The sequence below is a fragment of the Coregonus clupeaformis genome, chromosome 7 (genome assembly GCF_020615455.1).
Source record: "Coregonus clupeaformis isolate EN_2021a chromosome 7, ASM2061545v1, whole genome shotgun sequence".
NCBI lineage: Eukaryota > Metazoa > Chordata > Actinopteri > Salmoniformes > Salmonidae > Coregonus > Coregonus clupeaformis.
Genome location: NC_059198.1, coordinates 15300557 through 15324047, shown reverse-complemented (window position 1 = coordinate 15324047; position 23491 = coordinate 15300557). Strand labels below are relative to the sequence as shown.

The 23491-nt window shown below is 42.3% G+C and overlaps 1 protein-coding gene and 1 pseudogene across 2 annotated transcripts; both read left to right on the top strand.

Annotated features, from left to right (window-relative positions):
• The first annotated feature begins 1830 nt into the window (after positions 1–1830).
• Positions 1831–12832, top strand: LOC121570272 (annotated as a pseudogene).
• A 3382-nt stretch (positions 12833–16214) lies between these two features.
• LOC121570628 (C-C chemokine receptor type 9) lies at positions 16215–19983 on the top strand. Of its 2 annotated transcripts, none has more exons than XM_041882101.1 (3): positions 16215–16312; positions 16566–16612; positions 18550–19983. In XM_041882101.1, exons 2-3 carry the CDS (start codon positions 16571–16573, stop codon positions 19609–19611), a joined length of 1104 nt encoding a protein of 367 aa, XP_041738035.1. In that variant the 5' UTR covers positions 16215–16312; positions 16566–16570; the 3' UTR covers positions 19612–19983. The 2 variants fall into 2 exon arrangements, with proteins under 2 accessions (XP_041738035.1, XP_041738036.1); XM_041882102.1 differs by having other exon boundaries at positions 16566–18259.
• Positions 19984–23491: the final 3508 nt, after the last annotated feature.

The window sequence follows — 23491 nt, the reverse complement described above, 5'->3', positions numbered from 1 at the left end:
CCAAGCTGCTTACCTATTGCAGATTCAGTCTTCCCAGCCTGGTGCAGGTCTACAATTTTGTTTCTGGTGTCCTTTGACAGCTCTTTGGTCTTGGCCAAAGTGGAGTTTGAAGTGTGACTGTTTGAGGTTGTGGACAGGTGTCTTTTATACTGATAACAAGTTCAAACAGGTGCCATTAATACAGGTAACGAGTGGAGGACAGAGGACCCTCTTAAATAAGAAGTTACAGGTCTGTGAGAGCCAGAAATCTTGCTTGTTTGTAGGTGACCAAATACTAATTTTCCACCATAATTTGCAAATAAATTCATCAAAAATCCTACAATGTGATTTTCTGGATTTTTTTTTCTCAATTTGTCTGTCATAGTTGACGTGTACCTATGATGAAAATTACAGGCCTCTCTCATCTTTTTAAGTGGGAGAACTTGCACAATTGGTGGCTGACTAAATACTTTTTTCCCCCACTGTATATATTAAGACTGCCATCAATTAATCTGACTATTCTCTCGTCATTGATTTCATTTACTTATTTCACCAATTTGATGGTTTTCGGTATAGTTGTCTAATTTTGGTGGGGCATATTATTCTGTTTCAATGTTACTCCTGAATCACTATGATAAACATACGTTTTTCTTGAGTTTATTTTTAACAAAGCTGAGATTCACTTTGAAGTCCAAAGTGTAAGAATACAGGTGTAATCAGTTAGTTTCCCAGGTGAGGACATGTTGAATAATAATTACTGTATAAATAAACATACATATTTGACATACAAGACTACATTGTGTAAGTTAAAAGCACTGTGTGTATCATAATGACTCATTTTTGTTTTCACATGTGACATTTGTTCCAAAACCACCCTTTCACATGTGAAATCATTAGATCTTTCCATAAGGGTGTGTGATATGTTTGAATTGCTTTGCGGTAATAACAGCTGTTCCTTTCACATTTGTTCAATGTGCTCCCTGGGACAGAACATGAAGATATCTAAAGCTAATCCTCACACTACAATGAATTAAAGCTTTTATTTTATTTTTCATGAACATTTCATTGTAAGTAAAGACTAGTCAGAATTCCTGTCTGTTTGTGCTATGCTAACTAATGCCAAATAACATACATTGGCTTGACAATGTCAGTAATGGAGTTTGCATTTCAACAACACAAACATATCTGGAACCAGGCTAAGGAAAGACTATCCACCTGCCACTAGTAGACATGTCTGTCCAGGCTTGTACCCAGGGAGCCAAAGCTCCCCAGAGGCTGTCAAGACCAGGCAATGTCTCCCATATTCCATCAGTCACAATGTTACACACTGAAAATCAATGAAAGACCTCCAAAGTACTGAGCATCTGTCCACAATAATGTCTTGCACACTCAATATAAGTAAGTAAGTAAACATTTCACTGTTGGTCTACACCTGTTGTTTAAGTAAGTCAGCATTTCACTGTTAGTCTACATCTGTTGTTTACGAAGCATGTGACAAATACAATTTGATTTGATTTTAGATCAGCTTAGACATTGGACAGGATCAGAGATATAAATAGCATTTCCTCATTGCACTATAGGGCTATTCCACACCACTATAGCCTTAAAATATTTTTGGTATCTCAGATTGTTCTGGCAATTCTCACATAGTAACTTCACTGGGAGGAGATGTTTGACATGCTTTTTACATTTGTATCACAAACAGTTTTTTTTGAAAATCATGACGAAAGTGGCCATTTTAGGCCCTTTTAGAACTACATATGCCTCCTGTAAGCCCCTATGATCTGTGAACCATACATGATACAGACAATATATTGGTGTCATTATACTCCTTATAGTGTTCTCTTAAATATGGAGTATGTCTAGATTCTGAAATAAAACATTTCACATTCATCTATTCAACATTACACATATTAATATTTCAAAAGTACCCTTTTTGATTTAGTTTATTTTTAGGCATATTGTTTGTATCAATATACTCTTCAAACTCGTCAAATTTCCAGAGTGGACTCTCTGGTACTTTTAATGATATGACCCATTTTATACATATAAATGGACATAATCGGTCATTAATCAATCACAGCCCTCCTTTAGGATTGCACATTCAGCAAATCACAAGCAGAGGGAGTTCCCTTTGACTCCATGTTCCCATTCACTGTGTTGATGGTGCTCATCAAATTTATCAAACCTTCAGAATTAGCAGAGAGCCCACTATGGAAAGTTGATGTACTTGTAGAGTATACAGTATTGGGTAGCACTTTATTTGACACCTAGCGTCATAACATTTTATAACACGGTCATAACACTGTCATAATATGGTCATAACACTGTCATTACACATATATTTACACCTTTTTGTGACATATTGCGTTATGGCTGGTTATGACACCTACATAAGAGAGTGTCACAACATGTTGAAATATACACGGAGTGTACAAAACATTAGGAACACCTTTTAATATTGAGTTGCACCCCCTTTTGCCCTCAACAGCCTCAATTCGTCGGGGCACAAGGTGTCGAAAGCATTCCACAGGGAAGCTGGCCCATGTTGACTCCAATGCGTCCAACAGTTGCGTCAAGTTGGCTGGATGTCCTTTGGGTGGTGGACCATTCTTGATACTCACAGGAAACTGTTGAGCATTAAAAACCCAGCAGTGTTGCAGTTCTTGACATACTCAAACCTGTAACGATCCCGGCAGTCTGAGTCGGGTCCTGTCTGTGGACTAGTTTTTCTGCTCGGGATCTCCAGTTTCCCGAGGGTTCTGGAACGCTCCGGGGAGCTCTCTTGATTTCCGCACCTGCATCCCATCAGCAATCGGCACACCTGGTCCTGATCATCACCCTTCTTAGGCTCTGGCCTAACATCCATTCCCTGCCGGATCGTTAGCCATGAACAGTAGGTTTACCAGAGTATCAGTCTTAGAGCCTCTAGCGTTAGTTTTTGTTGTTTTGCACCTTGTTGGTTTGTTGTTTACTTACCTCCGTTTTGTTCCATCTGCAGTCACTCGTCCGGAACCTTCATCCAACCTCTGCCTGGTGGTCGGCGGCTGCCGAGCCATGATTGGATCAACCACTGCACCCCCAACAACTAATCAACGCCGCCCGCTCTGTTCCCTGGATTATTCAGCATCACTCTTGAATTTGTAAATAAACACTCACCTTCGTTTCAACTTACCTTGTCCTGGTCTGCTTCTGGGTTCTGGCTTTGTAACTCGTGACAAAACCGGTGCGTCTGGCACCTAATACCATACCCTGTTCAAAGTAACTTCAATATTTTGTCTTGCCCATTCACCCTCTTAATGGCACTCGTACACAATCCATGTCTCAATTGTCTCAAGGCTTAAAAATCATTCTTTAACCTGTCTCCTCCCCTTCATCTACTGTACACTGACATTAATAAGGGATCATAGCTTTCACCTGGATTCACCTGGTCAGTCTGTAGAAAGAGCAGGTGTTCCTAATGTTTGTACACAGTGTATGTGTCATGGCAGGGTTATGACCATATTTTGACAGGTTATGTCAGCAATTATGACATATTATGACATGGTTATGACCGTGTTATAACTTATTATGATGCTTGGTGTCAAATGAAGTGTTACCGTATATTGTTCCAAATAATAGGTCTTAAAATGAAAATGAAGGGTACTTTTGAGATATCAGGCTGCCTCAGCTCACTGGGGGGGCAGATATGACCAACGAGTCCACCGGAGCCACCAACACCACAGCTGAGTACGAGACCCAGCTGATGGAGAACCGCAGTAAACTGGAAAGCCTCACCCTGGACACAGTCAAACTGAAGATCGAGCTGGACAGCATCTGGGGAACCGCCCATGAGATGAAGGCAAGTAGGTCTCACTGCATGCCTTCTCGTTGAGAGAAGTGCATGTCTGCATCCCAAATGACACCCTATTCCCTTTATAGTACACAACTTTTGATCAGGGTAAATAGTGATGCATCCAATGTGATTTGTTTTTACATGCTAGCTATTCATTGTCTGCTAAACAAATTGTGAGAAGGTGATTATGATTTCCTGTCATACCTGTCACCTTTTGTCATGCAGGTATGATTTTGAACAAGGTGTGAGGTATCAGCTGGAATCAGATATTGCCACCATGAGGAGGGTACTGCAGAATCTACGCTTATAAATATCAGATGTGATTCAATATAATTTCCTGTTCAATTAGACAACAATCGCTATAACTATGACTCTCCATCATGTAGGACATTGACATGGCCCACGATCTCCACATTGAACTAGATGCGAAACACTCTAGCCTTAAAGATGAGCTGGACTTTGTCATCAAGACTCAGGACGAGGTAATAGCCTAGAACAGTGTTTCCCAACCCTGGTCCTCGAGTACCCCCAACAGTACACATTTGTATTGTAACCTTGGACAAGTTCACCTGATTCAACTTGTCAATTAATCATCAAGCCCTCAATGAGTTGAATGAGGTGTGTTTGTCAAGGGCTACAACAAAACTGTGTACTGTTGGTGGTACTCAAGGACCAGGGTTGTGAAACACTGGCCTAGAATACATCACAGAGCACTGTATGCGTGCATGGGATGCTTGTGTGTAGATGTGTACATCTCTACATTCATTGTGAGATGGTGAGCAAGGCAAACTTCAGAGAGAACACTGAAGTTCCCTCTGTGAAAAGTAAAGTTATTCTATTGTATTCTATTAAACGACATACAACTGTTTGAGACTGCACCAGATTGTAGGAGTGTTGTGATGTGAACTATAATGAGTGGTATTGGCTGACAGATGGTTTTACAGGAGCTGTTCAGTATTCAGTCCAAACTGGGGACCTCGTCCACTGACACATCAGTATCTATGATTGAGGTGGACACGGTCAAGTCCTTTAACATCGCTTCTGCCCTCAACAAGATAAGAGTGGAGTATGAGAAATCATTACAGCAGCACAGAGAGAAGGCAGATGCCTACTACAAAATCAAGGTACAGCTCACTCAAAATACAAAATGCAAATTGATGGCGTTAGGCCTACTAAATGTAAATATTACATTTTATTATTGTAATACAAGTTAGATTTCTAAACAATATGAATTATATTTGTTACTTATTTCAAAGCCATTGTAATTTTATGCTGTGAAAATGCAATACACTCTCTGCCCAATAGGGGTCAGTAGATATGGCTGGATGTCTCATGGTGAATGAGATAGGCCTACTTTGAAAATATTTGGACATGAGGATGATATGTTTTTGGGGAGCAACACAAGGTATAAATCCTTTAAAATCTGAGTAATGCAATTACTAGTGCATGGTTTCCAAAGTTTGAAAAGCACACCAACTAGTTGCTGAACAACTAGTTATACTGTTGTCTTTTCACTCAGAAAAGGCCTATAAACTACTCAAAGGGCATTTGGCCTATAGGAACAAGTGGGAGGAACACTTTGGCTTGATCTATTGATCTTTTTAGAGTTGAAACTGTCACAGACACCACAAGCTTGTGTCCCCTGGTAAGACAGACGTTGTGTCCCAAATGGCACCCTATTCCCTACAAAGTGCACTACTTTTGACTAGAACCTATAGGGAATAGGGTGCCATTTGGGATGCAACATGGTGTGATGGTGTGGTGGCCAGCCAACTGTTACTCTCCTCTTGTTTTGAGTGAAACTCACCAAGCTGCAGAGCAGAGCAGTCTGCCCTGGGTTAACCCCCAGTTAGTGGTGTCTCTGGTGCAGACAATGTGTGCAGTGTACCATACTTCCTAAAGGCAGGGGAAGAAACAAACAACTGCCAGCCAGTTTGTTGTTGGATTGATGTTTTATTAAAATAACTGACATGCAGACAAATATACAGTTGAAGTATGAAAATGTACAGTGGGGAAAAAAAGTATTTAGTCAGCCACCAATTGTGCAAGTTCTCCCACTTAAAAAGATGAGAGAGGCCTGTAATTTTCATCATAGGTACACGTCAACTATGACAGACAAAATGAGAAAAAAAAATCCAGAAAATCACATTGTAGGATTTTTTATGAATTTATTTGCAAATTATGGTGGAAAATAAGTATTTGGTCACCTACAAACAAGCAAGATTTCTGGCTCTCACAGACCTGTAACTTCTTCTTTAAGAGGCTCCTCTGTCCTCCACTCGTTACCTGTATTAATGGCACCTGTTTGAACTTGTTATCAGTATAAAAGACAGCTGTCCACAACCTCAAACAGTCACACTCCAAACTCCACTATGGCCAAGACCAAAGAGCTGTCAAAGGACACCAGAAACAAAATTGTAGACCTGCACCAGGCTGGGAAGACTGAATCTGCAATAGGTAAGCAGCTTGGTTTGAAGAAATCAACGGTGGGAGCAATTATTAGGAAATGGAAGACATACAAGACCACTGATAATCTCCCTCGATCTGGGGCTCTACGCAAGATCTCACCCTGTGGGGTCAAAATGATCACAAGAACAGTGAGCAAAAATCCCAGAACCACACGGGGGGACCTAGTGAATGACCTGCAGAGAGCTGGGACCAAAGTAACAAAGCCTACCATCAGTAACACACTACGCTGCCAGGGACTCAAATCCTGCAGTGCCAGACGTGTCCCCCTGCTTAAGCCAGTATATGTCCAGACCCATCTGAAGTTTGCTAGAGTGCATTTGGATGATCCAGAAGAGGATTGGGAGAATGTCAGATGAAACCAAAATATAACTTTTTGGTAAAAACTCAACTCGTCGTGTTTGGAGGACAAAGAATGCTGAGTTGCATCCAAAGAACACCATACCTACTGTGAAGCATGGGGGTGGAAACATCATGCTTTGGGGCTGTTTTTCTGCAAAGGGACCAGGACGACTGATCCGTGTAAAGGAAAGAATGAATGGGGCCATGTATCGTGAGATTTTGAGTGAAAACCTCCTTCCATCAGCAAGGGCATTGAAGATGAAACTTGGCTGGGTCTTTCAGCATGACAATGATCCCAAACACACCGCCCGGGCAACGAAGGAGTGGCTTCGTAAGAAGCATTTCAAGGTCCTGGAGTGGCCTAGCCAGTCTCCAGATCTCAACCCCATAGAAAATCTTTGGCGGGAGTTGAACGTCCGTATTGCCCAGCGACAGCCCCAAAACATTACTGCTCTAGAGGAGATCTGCATGGAGGAATGGGCCAAAATACCAGCAACAGTGTGTGAAAACCTTGTGAAGACTTACAGAAAACGTTTGACCTGTGTCATTGATAACAAAGGGTATATAACAAAGTATTGAGAAACTTTTGTTATTGACCAAATACTTATTTTCCACCATAATTTGCAAATAAATTAATTAAAGATCCTACAATGTGATTTTCTGGATTTTTTTTCCTCATTTTGTCTGTCATAGTTGACGTGTACCTATGATGAAAATTACAGGCCTCTCTCATCTTTTTAAGTGGGAGAACTTGCACAATTGGTGGCTGACTAAATACTTTTTTTCCCCACTGTATGCACTCACTAACTGTAAGTCGCTCTGGATAAGAGCGTCTGCTAAATGACTAAAATGTCAAATGTAAATGTAAGTCGGTTGTTTACATACACCTTAGCCAAATACATTTCAACTCAGTTCTTCACAATTCCTGACATTTAATCCTAGTAAAGATTCCCTGTCTCAGGTCAGTTAGGATCACCACTTCATTTTAAGAATGTGAAATGTCAGAATAATAGTAGAGAGAATGATTTATTTCAGCTTTTATTTATTTCATCACATTCCCAGTGGGTCAGAAGTTTACATACACTCAATTAGTATTTGGTAGCATTGCCTTTAAATTGTTTGACTTGGGTCTAATGTTTCGGGTAGCCTTCCACAAGCTTCCCACAATAAGTTGGGTGAATTTTGGCCCATTCCTCCTGACAGAGCTGGTGTAACTGAATCAGGTTTGTAGGCCTCCTTGCTCGCACACGCTTTTTCAGTTCTGCCCACAAATTTTCTATAGGATTGAGGTCAGGGCTTTGTGATGGCCACTCCAATACCTTGACTTTGTTGTCCTTAAGCCATTTTGCCACAACTTTGGAAGTTGTCCATTTGGAAGACCCATTTGCGACCAAGCTTTAACTTCCTGACTGATGTCTTGATGACTTGCTTCAATATATCCACATCATTTTCCTTCCTCATGATGCCATCTATTTTGTGAAGTGCACCAGTCCCTCCTGCAGCAAAGCACCCTCACAGCATGATGCTGCCACCCCCGTTCTTCACGGTTGGGATGGTGTTCTTCGGCTTGCAATGACCCACCTTTTTCCTCCAAACATAACGATGGTCATTATGTCCAAACAGTTGTATTTTTTTTTCATCAGACCAGAGGACATTTCTCCAAAAAGTACGATCTTTGTCCCCATGTGCAGTTGCAAACCATAGTCTGGCTTTTTTATGGCGGTTTTGGAGCAGTGGCTTCTTCCTTGCTGAGCGGCCTTTCAGGTTATGTCGATATAGGACTAGTTTTACTGTGGATATAGATACTTTTGTACCTGTTTCCTCCAGCATCTTCACAAGGTCCTTTGCTGTTGTTCTGGATTGATTTGCACTTTTCGCACCAAACTACGTTCATCTCTAGGAGACAGAACGTGTCTCCTTCCTGAGCGGTATGATGGCTGCGTGGTCCCATGGTGTTTATACGTGCATACTATTGTTTGTACAGATGAACGTGGTACCTTCAGGCATTTGGAAATTGCTCCCAAGGATGAACCAGACTTGTGGAGGTCTACAATTTTTTTTCTGAGGTCTTGGTTGATTTCTTTTGATTTTCCCATGATGTCAAGCAAATAGGCACTGAGTTTGAAGGTAGGCCTTGAAATACATCCACATGTACACCTCCAATTGACTCAAATGATGTCAATTAGCCTATCAGAAGCTTCTAAAGCCATTACATAATTTCCTGTATTTTCCAAGCTGTTTAAAGGCACAGTCAACTTAGTGTATGTAAACTTCTGACCCACTGGAATTGTGATACAGTGAATTATAAGTGAAATAATCTGTCTGTAAATTACTTGTATCATGCACAAAGTAGATGTCCTAACCGACTTGCCAAAACTATAGTTTGTTAACAAGAAATTTGTGGAGTGGTTGAAAAATGAGTTTCAATGACTCCAACCTAAGTGTATGTAAACTTCCGACTTCAACTGTAGATGTACATACAGTCGTGGTCAAAAGTTTTGAGAATGACACAAGTATTGGTCTTCACAAAGTTTGCTGCTTCAGTGTTTTTAGATATTTTTGTCTAAAAGTATAATTACAAGCATTCCATAAGTGTCAAAGGCTTTTATTGACAATTACATTAAGTTTATGTAAAGAGTCAATATTTGCAGTGTTGACCCTTCTTTTTCAAGACCTCTGCAATCCGCCCTGGCATGCTGTCAATTCACTTCTGGGCCACATCCTGACTGATGGCAGCCCATTCTTGCATAATCAATGCTTGGAGTTTGTCAGAATTTGTGTGTTTTTGTTTGTCCACCCGCCTCTTGAGGATTGACCACAAGTTCTCAATGGGATTAAGGTCTGGGGAGTTTCCTGGCCATGGACCCAAAATGTCGATGTTTTGGTCCCCGAGCCACTTAGTTATCACTTTTGCCTTATGGCAAGGTGCTCCATCATGCTGGAAAAGGCATTGGTCGTCACCAAACTGTTCTTGGATGGTTGGGAGAAGTTGCTCTCGGAGGATGTGTTGGTACCATTCTTTATTCATGGCTGTGTTCTTAGGCAAAATTGTGAGTGAGCCCACTCCCTTGGCTGAGAAGCAACCCCACACATTGAATGGTCTCAGGATGCTTTACTGTTGGCATGACACAGGACTGATGGTAGCGCTCTCCTTGTCTTCTCAGGACAAGCTTTTTTCCGGATGCCCCAAACAATCGGAAAGGTGATTCATCAGAGAAAATGACTTTACCCCAGTCCTCAGCAGTCCAATCCCAGTACCTTTTGCAGAATATCAGTCTGTCCCTGATGTTTTTCCTGGAGAGAAGTGGCTTCCTCGCTGCCCTTCTTAACACCAGGCCATCCTCCAAAAGTATTCGCCTCACTGTGTGTGCACATGCACTCACACCTGCCTGCTGCCATTCCTGAGCAAGCTCTGCACTGGTGGTGCCCCGATCCCGCAGCTGAATCAACTTTAGGAGACTGTCCTGGCGCTTGCTGGACTTTCTTGGGCGCCCTGACGCCTTCTTCACAACAATTGAACCTCTCTCCTTGAAGTTCTTGATGATTCGATAAATGTTTGATTTAGGTGCAATCTTACCAGCAGCAATATCCTTGCCTGTGAAGCCCTTTTTGTGCAAAGCAATGATGACGGCACGTGTTTCCTTGCAGGTAACCATGGTTAACAGAGGAAGAACAATGGTTTCAAGCACCACCCTCCTTTTAAAGCTTCCAGTCTGTTATTCAAACTCAATCGGCATGACAGAGTGATCTCCAGCCTTGTCCTCGTCAACACTTTCACCTGTGTTAACGAGAGAATCACTGACATGATGTCAGCTGGTCCTTTTGTGGCAGGGCTGAAATGCAGTGGAAATGTTTTTTGGGGGATTAAGTTCATTTTCATGGCAAAGAGGGACTTTGCAATTCATCTGATCACTCTTCATTACATTCTGGAGTATATGCAAATTGCCATTATAAAAACTGAGGCAGCAGACTTTGTGAAAATTAATATTCTCAATCTCAATATTCTCATTCTCAAAACTTTTGACCACGACTGTACATGCATACTTACAGACACTCACTCCTTCTTTCTCATGCAAACATGTACATGCATGTTTCACTCTGAAATTGACTCGCATCAAGAATCCTGCAGCTCATATAAAGAATACACTGAATGATGTTCTCAGAGTGTGTATGACACAGTAGCTAATGCCCCGTGCTGCTCTGTCTCTGTCTGCAGATGGAGGAGGTCCAGGCTACCAATGCCACCAGCTCTGAGGCCCTCACCACCTCCAAGGCAGAGATCTCTGCCTCCAGGAAAGAACTGCAGGCCCCCAGTCTGGATCTGCAGAGTTTGGTCAACATGGTGAGTCGGGTCTGTGTGTGTGATTACACCATCTCAATCTATTGTACCAATACCATCTCGTATGTGAATAGAACTCTTCACTGGCCTTAGAGCGATATCTATAGTCATAGTGAAATTGTTCATGAAACCATGTATGTCAGTCAGTGATGCTGTGACAGCGCCACGATGCAGCTGGCAAGCTGATGAGTATCAGAGTTTGATATAAATCAGTGCTAACAGTCACACAGGATGTGGTTGCTATGATGTCTCGCAATGCCAAACTCCCTTACTACACAAAAAGCAAGACTGCTTCCCAGAAGACACTGGGGCAACTGTATACATCAGTTTAAAGGTAGGGGACTAAAGGGGGTTTGCCAAGGCACCAACGGGATTGTTTTCTTTTGACCTCAAAATCAGTCTGCTGTATTGTGTTTTTCTTTAGACATTTTAAGTGGAGGTCCTGTTTATGGGAAATGGGGTGCATTGACTGACACTTTTATTTTGAAAGACACACTTTTGATGACAGGGTGATGGTGATTATGTTGTCCCAGTTAAACAATGAGCTAGCTAAAATGAGCTAGTTAGTTAGTTAACAGATCCTCCTCCTCCTCCCTTCTCTCTGTAGAACATGTCCCTGGAGCGTAGCTTTGCCGAGGCTCATGCTCAGTCCAGTGGGGGCGTGGCGGAGTACCAGGCCCAGATCAGGAGCCTGGAGGGGGCCATCGAGGTGGCCAAGGTGGACCTGCACAAGCAGATCCTCAGCTAGCAGGAGCTGCTGGACGTCAAGCTGGCCCTGGATGCGGAGATCACCACCTACCGGACACTTCTGGACTGGGATGACCTCAGGTTAGAGTGCTGATCTATGATCAATTTTGCCTTATGAATGTGGGCTCGGAGGTCTCATTCAATTCAATTTAATTAATACTTTATTGCCACTCGACAATGGTTAATAGGGATATGGATACATTATCCACCTCATCCACCAGTGACAGTGAGGCAATAACCAGTTGGCTGTCCTTCTAGCTTCCCCATCCAGTCCTATGGCTCCTCCCCTCTCTACATGTCCAGTTCACCCGGCCCCTCCTCCCACATCAGGAGCCCCTCCTCCTCCAAATCTGGAGTTCTGGCAGAGCTCACTACAGTGATGAAGAAAGAGTTTAGTTAGTTTAAGATCAAATAGTCAGTTCTGAGCAATTGGTAAATGTCTTGCATCATTCAATATCATTGAAAAATGAAATAGTTTCCTGTTTTTGACCTCTCTTTCAGGGTATCTGCAGAGAGTATGTCTTTCACAAAGACCTCCTACAATTACACAGGTGAGAAAACAGTATGGAGACCACCAGTCATCTCTAGTCTCTTTCAGGGAAGGACTGGCACCAGAAATCGGTCCGGGCATTTCTCATACCGGACAATTTTTGGGCCGATGTAGAGACTCTACATCGGCCCATTCCCCCCCACTCCCCCCCTAGAGAGCCCTACATCGGCCCATTTTATTGGCCAAATAATGATCTTTCTGTAAAATAAAAAAAATGTAGACAGGCCCACTGGCTTAAAGATGGACTAGCCCGTCTGGCATTTGCCCAAGCTGCCATATGCCAGTCTGAGGATATGAGTAATTTAATTACTAAGGTAAATCATAGATGTCACATATCCACACCATTGAAACCAGACAATAACTATTTAACTTTTCTTATCTATGCATCACTGTGTTGTGTCATTCTTCTTAGGAAGAGTGCCACTCTCTCTTGATCAATTCTATCTTAGATTTAAAAAGCTAACGTCATTAATGACTTAATACTGATTAATGTTATCTAATTCTTGTTACAGTGACAGATGAGGTGATTGAGAGTGAGACCAAAGAAGAAGTGGTCACGGGTGAGTTCCTGTAACCTTATAATTTGACCAGACAGAGCCAATGTGTTGGTAGACCAATGATACTGTACCATGTGGCTTAGGAGGGTCATACCACGTCCGTGAATCACTGTCAATGTGAATCAGTCTCAAGCACTCAGATTATCTGTCGGAGTTGCCCCTATAACTCTTACTCTCAGTATCACCATCAACCACATAATGTTATGTACGTAGCATAGGCCTATTACTTAATAATCAGTCATTCTAAGTCTTAGACAGAATTTCAAAGAGGAGATGTTGTTGGAACTAAGAATGCTTTCTCTCCACAGAGGCCTACTCTGAGACCACTACTAATGCATCTGATGCAGAGTCTGAGTCCTAGGTCAGACCTGTCACGCCCTGGCTCTGGGGACTCTTTAATGTTGAGCCAGGGTGTTAGTTTCTATGTTTTGTGTTTCTATGTTGGCCGGGGTGGTTCTCAATCAGAGGCAACGTGAATCAGCTGTTGCTTGTTGTCTCTGATTGGGAACCATACTTAGGTAGTCGTTTGGCATTTGTGTGGTGTGGTATCTTGTTCCGTGTAGGTTTGTGTTTGTGAACCTGTGGACTTCACGTATCGTTTGTTGTTTTTGTTCGTGTGTTGTACATCTAATAAATCATGTACGCTTATCACGCTGCGCCTTGGCCCGTTTCATCTAATGACGATCGTGACAAGACCACAGCAGCACAGCATGGTTTATCATATTTCAGTATCAGTGTGTGTGTGTGTGTGTGTGTGTGTTTTCGAGCATTGTGTGTGTGTGACAGAGAAGTCTGTCCTGGGCCTGCACAGGTGTTAAAGCACCTACCATGCACATCAGAGCTACAGTAACGCTGCTTTGCCATGTGTCAATTAGGACTGATGTCACCACCAACACCTGTCCGTCTGTCACTTTCTTCAAGAGTGTGTTCTCATAGGCACCCTAATGTACCCTTACCCCAGCTAACAGGCCATGGCTGTTTCATTTTGCCTCTTTGTGGTCCAAACCGAGAAACGCAACCTGAAAATTATAGAAGAAGAGACTGGTAGCTACTCTCAACCTCCGGCATCTCACCCCTGGGTCCTCAGTCTCTGAGACGGAAACTGCTAAATCAGCTTGGGTAGTGAAACCTTTATGAGGATGGCACAATGGCTTGCATTGTACTCTACTCTCTGTTTTACTCAGTGCCTAAAGAGGGTTCGAAACACTCTTCCTTACACCTACTCACAGGAAACACACAACCATGCAGACTTCCCTCTCCCTTTATGTTTCTATCATAACAGAGTCACTTTGGAAACTCAAAAGGTTGATATCATGGTAAACAATATCAAGTTTTCTCAAACTTGCTGGAACCTGGAACTCAGCCTGATAAAAAACCATTATATCTTAAAATGAATTCAATCAAAACTATCAATACTGATTCCTCATTTTCATTTATCCATGTTGTAAACAAGTCAAAGAATGCAAGGTACTTTTTATTAAGTGTCTCTTGGGGATACTAAATGTGGTTTGCCTACATTTCTTTAATTTCCCTTCACAATGTCTGCTCATAGTAGTTGCACCTCCCTTTCTACAGTGTCTGCTTCTTTCCCACAATAGTAAATATGGGTGTTTCTCAGATGTAGTGCACTTTCAAATAGGGAACACCTGACTAGATCATTGTGGGTCCTGTGACATACAGTGCCTTGCAAAAGTATTCAACCCCCTTGGCATTTTTCCTATTTTGTTGCATTACAACCTGTAATTTAAATGGATTTTTATTTGGATTTCATGTAATGGACATACACAAAATTGTCCAAATTGGTGAAGTGAAATGAAAAAAATAACTTGCTTCAAAAAATTATACAAAATAAATAATGGAAAAGTGGTGCGTGCATATGTATTCACCCCCTTTGCTATGAAGCCCCTAAATAAGATCTGGTGCAACCAATTACCTTCAGAAGTCACATAATTAGTTAAATAAAGTTCACCTGTGTGCAATCTAAGTGTCACATGATCTCAGTATATATACACACCTGTTCTGAAAGGCCCCAGAGTCTGCAACACCACTAAGCAAGGGGCACCACCAAGCAAGCGGCACCATGAAGACCAAGGAGCTCTCCAAACAGGTCAGGGACAACGTTGTGGAGAAGTACAGATCAGGGTTGGGTTATAAAAAAATATCAGAAACTTTGAACATCCCACGGAGCACCATTAAATCCATTACTAAAAAATTGAAAGAATATGGCACCACAACAAACCTGTCAAGAGAGGGCCACCCACCAAAACTCACGGACCAGGCAAGGAGGGCATTATTCAGAGAGGCAACAAAGAGACCAAAGATAACCCTGAAGGAGCTGCAAAGCTCCACAGCGGAGATTGGAGTATCTGTCCATAGGACCACTTTAAGCCATACACTTCACAGAGCTGGGCTTTATGGAAGAGTGGCCAGAAAAAAGCCATTGCTTAAAGAAAAAAAATAAGCAAACACGTTTGGTGTTCACCAAAAGGCATGTGGGAGACTCACCAAACATATGGAAGAAGGTACTCTGGTCAGATGAGACAAAAATTTAGCTTTCTGGCCATCAAGGAAAACGCTATGTCTGGAGCAAACCCAACACCGGTGAATAGTTATGCACGCTCAAGTTGTTGTTTTTTTGTCTTATTTCTTGTTTGTTTCACAAAAAATATTTTGCATCTTCAAAGTGGTGGGCATGTTGTGTAAATCAAATGATACAAAGCCCACAAAAATACATTTTAATTCCAGGTTGTAAGGCAACAAAATAGGAAAAATGCTTTCGCAAGTCCTCTACACAGTGCAAATGTATGTTCACTGTGATAATGCTGTCACAACAGCCCACCATGAACCTCCCCATCTCACCACACTGGTGTTATCTTACACCTACTACCAAGGTTCTCCATTTCACATTTTATTTCTTCCAGGCACTAAGTGCTTCACTTGAGAATACTGTGTTGTGTAAAATGTGGCGTGACATGAAGGTCTGTGACTGGTTTTTGGAGGGATGTGGGAGTATTGTTACAGCAGAAAGAGACAACAGGTCTGAGACCCAATGTGTAGAGCAGATATGACTAATAACGCCTGCATGCAATGCTATTAGTTTCTGTGTAAGTTGGTGTCTCATAGAACAAATGCAAGTCATCACTAGCATGCTGACAGACATGAGTGCCAGAGAGGTTCCCTAAAATGAAACACAGTATCTCAATTTAATCCTCATAAAGTAGCCAGTGGAGGCTGCTGACGGAGCACGGCTCATAGTAATGGCTGGAATGTAGTCAATGGAATGGTATCAACCACATATTTGATGCCATTCCATTGACTCCATTCCAGCCATTATTATAAGCCGTCCTCCCCTCAGCAGCCTCGACTGATCCACACGTAACATTGTGGTTAAGGCAAACCATAAAAGCTGGTGATGATGTGACAGGTAGCAATATTCGTCAAGGGCTTGAGGAAAGCATTGAAATCTAGTTTGCTAGTAGCATCTCATCACAGACTGGGTAAGTTCCTGTAACATTGTCTTTGTTATCAACATTCTAGTGAATTTTGTTCCAAAATGTGTGATGTTCTTGCATAGTAATGGATAGTACTCTTTTGTAAACATTTTTGTTAGATTATATATTTTCGTTGGGGGTCGAAGGTGATAAATCATGACATGATCAAGTGTTAAAGTGTATTTAGTAAATACATATTTTCCCACATATATTAGGTTATTTGGGGACTAAACACATTACATTTTCCTTCTTCTGACAGGTAAAATGGAGTTGCCATCATTCACAATATTTCCAACTGATGAAACTGTAAGTATTATCTCAATCTAATTGCTTGTACTTACAACTATAAAGCCATGCTATAAAATAAGTTAGGGAGCAGCAGCAAACATCAGCAGAGAATGGATTCGATCCAAATATGTTAATTGTAGCCAAGAGTATCTAGTGCAGATGTCTCCAATAGCACACCTATGAGTAGCTCGCCAAACAATTCTGAAGGTACATGCAATTTTTACGTGTTCCACCTCAAACTGTCATTAACAAATCTCACATGTATCAGACACCACAAGAGCCCAGTTACGCTACTATCTAATCAACGCAACTTTGACATTATCCCACCCCTGCCAATTAATTTCCAGCAATATTGCTCGTCTGTGTGGTGCACGCGTTTGTCTATCACTCCGTGTGTAGCCAGTTGATGTGATTAACGTTTTGTGGGTTAACAGAAATAATTTCCCCAAAACCTTCACAATTAAAATGTTAACTGCAAAGTAGGCTTACCTGGCAGAAGTATATCATGAGTAAGTATATAATGTGTATGGATTATTTGTTATTTGCTAACTTTGCCATGAACTGAGCAGCATCAGTACAGAACCATAGCTAGACTGGCACATTCCTCACTGGCTAGATGCACAATTAAAGGGGAATTAAACTCAACAATCTAAATGTGTTAGTTTTCTTCCAGACCCCCCAAAAAATGTATTCTGATGTGATTTAACCATTGACATGGACTCACAACATCCAGTTGTGTTGTTTCTATATGAGCAATTGTAATTTTGAGTGAAAAACTTAAAGAAAATCAAAACCAGGAAAAATAAAAATGAGAAAACATAAAACAGAATTTGAGAAAAAGATCTCAGCTTTTATAGGGCCCCCTTAGAGTTGTTTATTAACTATTACTTTACCAGGTATATTGGCAGAAAACAGTGCACTACTTTCTCTTCTACACTAAGGACCTGGGGAAGAGTTTCAGGGGAGATGAGAAGAGAAAAATCTGCCTATTTGAAGGCTAGAAAAAATGAGTCGCTCGTGACCTGTTTCATTAAAAAAAAGTAGCTCTCATGCTAGAAAAGGCTGGAGACTCCTGATCTAGTGTTTGTCTTTTGAACTCCCATACAAAGACCACATAAAAGTTTCACATCAACATTAATGTGGTTGGAGAGAAAAACATTGTATTTTCAACTCACCACTTTTAGTACCCAAAGTACCCAAGATTCAGATCAGGTTTTGGATTAGACCAGTTTTCTGGAAGGGTTGTTTATGATGTTTGTAACAATGTTTTTGTAGTCTGTGTTCGTGCAAGTATGTGGTCAGTCTGTGTATGTATGGTATTACATCTACACAGAGATGATTTTAGTCATTTTCATGATTTAAATTCAATACCATTAATGGCCTGCTTGAATGTTCAGATTCAGTGCTTGTAGCAAATGTTTCTAACAGACACACAAACTTTGCCCCAGTAAAACCTGAAACATCAGCATCAAAATGTCTATGGTGCGCACAAAAGAACTGTCACCTTTCCCCCTATATTTATCTCTGTCCTAGATCTGTGTGTGTGGTGTCGACAGCGAGCGTGGTGAACCTGAGCCCCTCTCTGTAGCCCCCCTGGAGCGTTAGCCCCTCCATCTCACACAGAAGGAAGTGGGACAGCGGTGTGGTTTTTCCTGTAGAGAAACAGTGAGACACAACACCTGCTTCTGAGAGCAACCACAGTAGTATTGGCTTTAGGTAGAACGTCACTACCCCCAGGTCTTGATATCACTGTGCTGTTATGAAACACTGTAGTGTAGGCAGACAGTTTGGGGGAACAGACAGATAGTCAACCACTGTAGACAGGAAGTCATGAAAAACCGTGTCTTAAACCGTTATCAAATACACAGTGACAAAATAAATGATTAAGGACACCTGTTGCACAAATTCGAATGTAAAATTCTCTGATTTTTAAAGAATGCTTGTTTGTATTACAGGGATCTGGAGATTACACAGAGGACTATGAGGGTGGCTTCACTGAGACCCCAGGGGGAATGTGTGACAAGTCCTGGGTGAGGGAGTTCCGGGGTCTCTACGAACCCCCTCTGTTCTGGCTCATCTTCGCCTTGGGCGCCATGGGCAACCTGATGGTGGTCTTCATCTTTACCACGGTACGCCACCGCCTCAAGACCATGACCGACGTGTACCTACTCAACCTGGCTGTGGCTGATCTCCTCTTCTTGGGTACTCTGCCCTTCTGGGCCGCTGATGCCACCAAGGGCTGGGTGTTCGGCACGGGCCTCTGTAAGATCCTCTCGGCCGTCTACAAAATCAACTTCTTCAGCAGCATGCTGTTACTCACCTGTATCAGTGTGGACCGCTATGTGGCAATTGTCCAGGTCACCAAAGCTCACAACCTGAAGAACAAGAGGCTGTTTGTCAGTAAGCTGGCCTGCCTGGCTGTCTGGATCATTTCAGGCCTCCTGGCTCTGCCTGAGTTCATCTTCGCCCAGATTAAGCCTGACCACAGGGGGAGTTCCTTCTGTGTCCTGGTCTACCCCAACAACATCTTCAACCGCACCAAGATCCTGGTGCTGGCTCTGCAGGTCTGTGTGGGCTTCTGCCTGCCCCTGCTGGTCATGGTGCTGTGCTACTCGGTCATCATCCGCACCCTGCTGCAGGCCAAGAGCTTCGAGAAGCACAAGGCACTGAGAGTCATCTTCGCCGTGGTGGCTGTGTTTGTCCTCTCCCAGCTGCCATACAACGGGCTACTCGTGGTTGATGCCATGCAGGCCGCCAACACCACCATCACAGACTGTGCCATATCGGGCAATTTCGATGTCGCTGGGCAGATTGCGAAGAGCCTTGCGTACACCCATGCTTGCATTAACCCCTTCCTGTATGTGTTCATTGGAGTTCGCTTCCGGAAGGATCTGCTGAGGCTGCTGAGGCAGTACACCTGTGGCCTGAACCAGAGAGGCCTCAGTAAGATGCAGGCAGTCCCCAAACGCCCCTCCGTCATGTCTGACACCGAGACCACCCCTGCCCTCTCCTTGTAACACAGCCTCCCTGAGACCACTCCCCCCATCTGGGAGTTACCACATACACCCACATATTCAACATCACCTCAGATCATACAGTTGGGTTGAATCCTAGCTAAAGATCTGTGTGCGCAATTCAAATTTCTCATTGACATCCATACATTTAAACATGAAAGGTTAATACCAGGGGTCTCAAAGTTAGGATTCAGCCCCCTGTGAATGCCTCCGACCTCATCATTCCTTCCATATGATATCATAGGCTGCTATGGACCGCAAGTTTCCAGGGCGACAAACCCAGCTGCATCCTGATTACATTGGTATTTTGCCAGTGTATACATTCATTGTTGTTTACATACATTACCAGTCAAAGGTTTGGACACACCTACTCATTCAAGGGTTTTTCTTTATTTTTTGAATAATTTATTGTAGAATAATAGTGAAGACATCAAAAGCATGAAATAACACATATGTAATCATTTAGTAAACAAAAAAGTGTTCAAATAGCCACCCTTTGCCTTGATGACAGCTTTGCATACTCCTGGCATTCTTCACCTGGAATGCTTTTTTCAACAGTCTTGAAGGAGTTCCCACATATGCTGAGCACTTGTTGGCTGCTTTTCCTTCACTCTGCGGTCCGACTCATCCCAAACCATCTCAATTGGGTTGAGGTCGGGGGATTGTGGAGGCCAGGTCATCTGATGCAGCACTCCATCACTCTCCTTCTTTGTCAAATAGCCCTTACACAGCCTGGAGGTGTGTTGGGTCATTGTCCTGTTGAAAAACAAATGATAGTCCCACTAAGCCTAAACCAGATGGGATGGCGTATCGCTGTAGAATGCTGTGGTAGCCATGCTGGTTAAGTGTGCCTTGAATTCTGAATCACTGAGAGTGTCACCAGCAATGCACCCCTCACCATAACACCTCCTCCTCCATGCTTTACGGTGGGAAATACACATGCAGAGATCATCCGTTCACCCACACCGCGTCTCACAAAGACACGGTGGTTGGAACCAAACATCTCCAATTTGGACTCCAGACCAAAGGACACATTTCCACCAGTTTAATGTCCATTGCTCGTGTTTCTTGGCCCAAGCAGGTCTCTTCTTCTTGTTGGTGTCCTTTAGTAGTGGTTTAGTAGCAATTCGACCATGAAGGCCTGATTCACACAGTCCCCTCTGAACAGTTGATGTTGAGATGTGTCTGTGTCTGTGACTTGAACTCTGTGAAGCATTTATTTGGGCTGCAATTTCTGAGGCTGGTAACTCTAATGAACTTATCCTCTGTAGCAGAGGTAACACTGGGTCTTCCATTCCTGTGGCGGTCCTCATGAGAGCCTGTTTCATCATAGCGCTTGATGTTTTTTTGCAACTGCACTTGAATAAACTTTTCTTCAAGTTCTTGACATTTTCCGTATTGACTGACCTTCATGTCTTAAAGTAATGATGGACTGTCATTTCTCTTTGCTTATTTGAGCTGTTCTTGCCATAATATGGACTTGGTATAGGGCTATCTTCTGTTTATCCCCCCTACCTTGTCGTCACAACACAACTGATTGGCTCAAACGCATTGAGAAGGAAAGCAATTCCACAAATTAAATTTTAACACCTGTTAATTGAAATGCATTACAGGTGACTACCTCATGAAGCTGGTTGAGAGAATGCCAAGAGTATGCAAAGCTGTCATCAAGGCAAAGGGTGGCTATTTGAAGAATCTTAAATGTAAAATATTTTGATTTGTTTAACACTTACATGGTTACTACATGATTCCATATGTGTTATTTCATAGTTTTGATGTCTGTATGCTTTTTGTGTCCAAACTTTTGACTGGTACTGTATATCCCATACAGACAGTCAAGAAACTTACAGTACATCAAAAGCATACAGTTCTCTAGGTCCTTGTATAAAAGTGTACATTATTGTATATAAATTGTGTCAATGAGTATTGTTACCATGACTGTGTTACTGTGTTCTCTATTTGCAGAGTAGATGCTGCTGCAAATCCTCATAATTATATGTATTATAATTGTGAAAGTACTAATTAAAACTGAAATAAAATGATTGTCCTCTGTTGTTTGTCAAAGTGAGAACAGTCAAATCATTATCTTGAAACCCAATACCAGTTAGAATGCCTCAATAAGGCCTTTCATCAAGACGAGTCACTATAATGACACTCACACGCTTTTATAAGGTCATACGATTGAAATAGACAGCACAAAGGGTACATGAATAAATGCAGCCGTTTGAGTCACGAGAGCAACATTCACCTCTTATTTTCACCTGGTGTGAGAACACAGCAGACTGTTTTCAATGGTGTAACGTACGTTCTGTGGTGGGGAAACCGACTAGTGAGTGCAGCTTGTTGTGTCCACAACACTTTCACTATGACTGCAGCCTATGACTTGCTCTTAGTTGGCTGAGCAAGCACAATTGACAGTCTGTGTTGTTTCCCCATTAAGAAGCAGTTGTACCCCATGTAGGTCTGGGTATGACTTGGCATTATCAAAGTTGGTGAAGTTTGCCTGCCCCATTCATACTGGTATGAGAAATGTTTGCACTCATTCACCTCTGAAAACCGTTGAGTCAGCACCATTGGTTCAGACAGGGTGAAAGTAGCCTCGGCTCCAGGCTTCGCTCACATTGTGAGGTGAAAGCCTGTGGCAGAGGCTAGGCTGAAAGTGGCATGTCATGAAGTTTGACGATAGAGAATTTGATTCTGATCAACCTCATTCTATTGAGAATGATATACTGAAAAAGCCTTGTCCGCTGTTTTGTTGTTGACCTGAATTTAGCCTCAAAGCAGAGGAAGTTAAGTATGAAATCTAACTGCAATTTTTGTACCTTTTACACATTCCACTTGCTTTGGTTTTAATCACCATTCGTAGCATCAAAACACTTGTCTTTGAAGATTACCAGCATACTGTAGATGACATCAATACATACATGTGGTGCGTCTGAAAACTCATTATTGAGCCAACATTCTCAAACCCAACAGGTTGAAGAGAGGCATGAGATCGTCACAACCCCAACCAGCCATAGGCAGTATAGACACAGACACACCATTTGATCCGGTACAGGCAGACAATTTCGGGAGTGTTTTTCTACAGTTGGCCATGCTACTGAAACCATGGGAACATCAAAGGCCAGTAATGGTGAGCAGTTACTGGCAAGGCCCTCTTATCTCTTCACTCCTCCGTGCAACTGGAGATGGTGAAGCAGTGTGAGCTTTACTGTATGCTGTCTGCCAGTTGCATAATCTGTTTAATAACTCCCCCTCAGATGCACTCAAACCACCGCTATCAAAGCATTAGTCTGAAATCAGGCTAAATACCAAATAGACTGTGATTGACTGAAGTTGGGGTTAGCATAGAGGCATACCATGGCGTTCCATTTACTAGACTAAGCTAAAACATGCATTTACATTTCTAAATGACAATTGAGCATGGTAGGCAGTGCACGTGTTTATCATATAATGATGAGATAATTAAATTGTACTGCAAAGGGGGGATTCTCGATTAGATATAAAAGTTTTATGAGAGCTATGAAATTCAACAAAATTGTGATTTTGTGATAAGAAACTTTTCATTGTTTACTCACTTAACAAGCTGCTCTACTTGAAGCTCATTATGCCTCAGACTGAAGGTAAAAAAAAGCATGGTATGTTTTTGAGGTTAGTGAGGTCGGCATGCACAACTGTACCTGTGCAATTCAGGTGAGACCACAGACACACGCTTTCATGTCTCTTTTGTTCGGTCTGCTCATCACACGACAGGAAGCCATCAGTCATGTCAACAACTGGCACCTTGTATCCTTGTATAGTACTACTGCAATACTACAGACACTAGATCCCTGTACAAAAGCTACACTACAGACAGCTAGGCCTCCATAGGGAAACCAGCCAA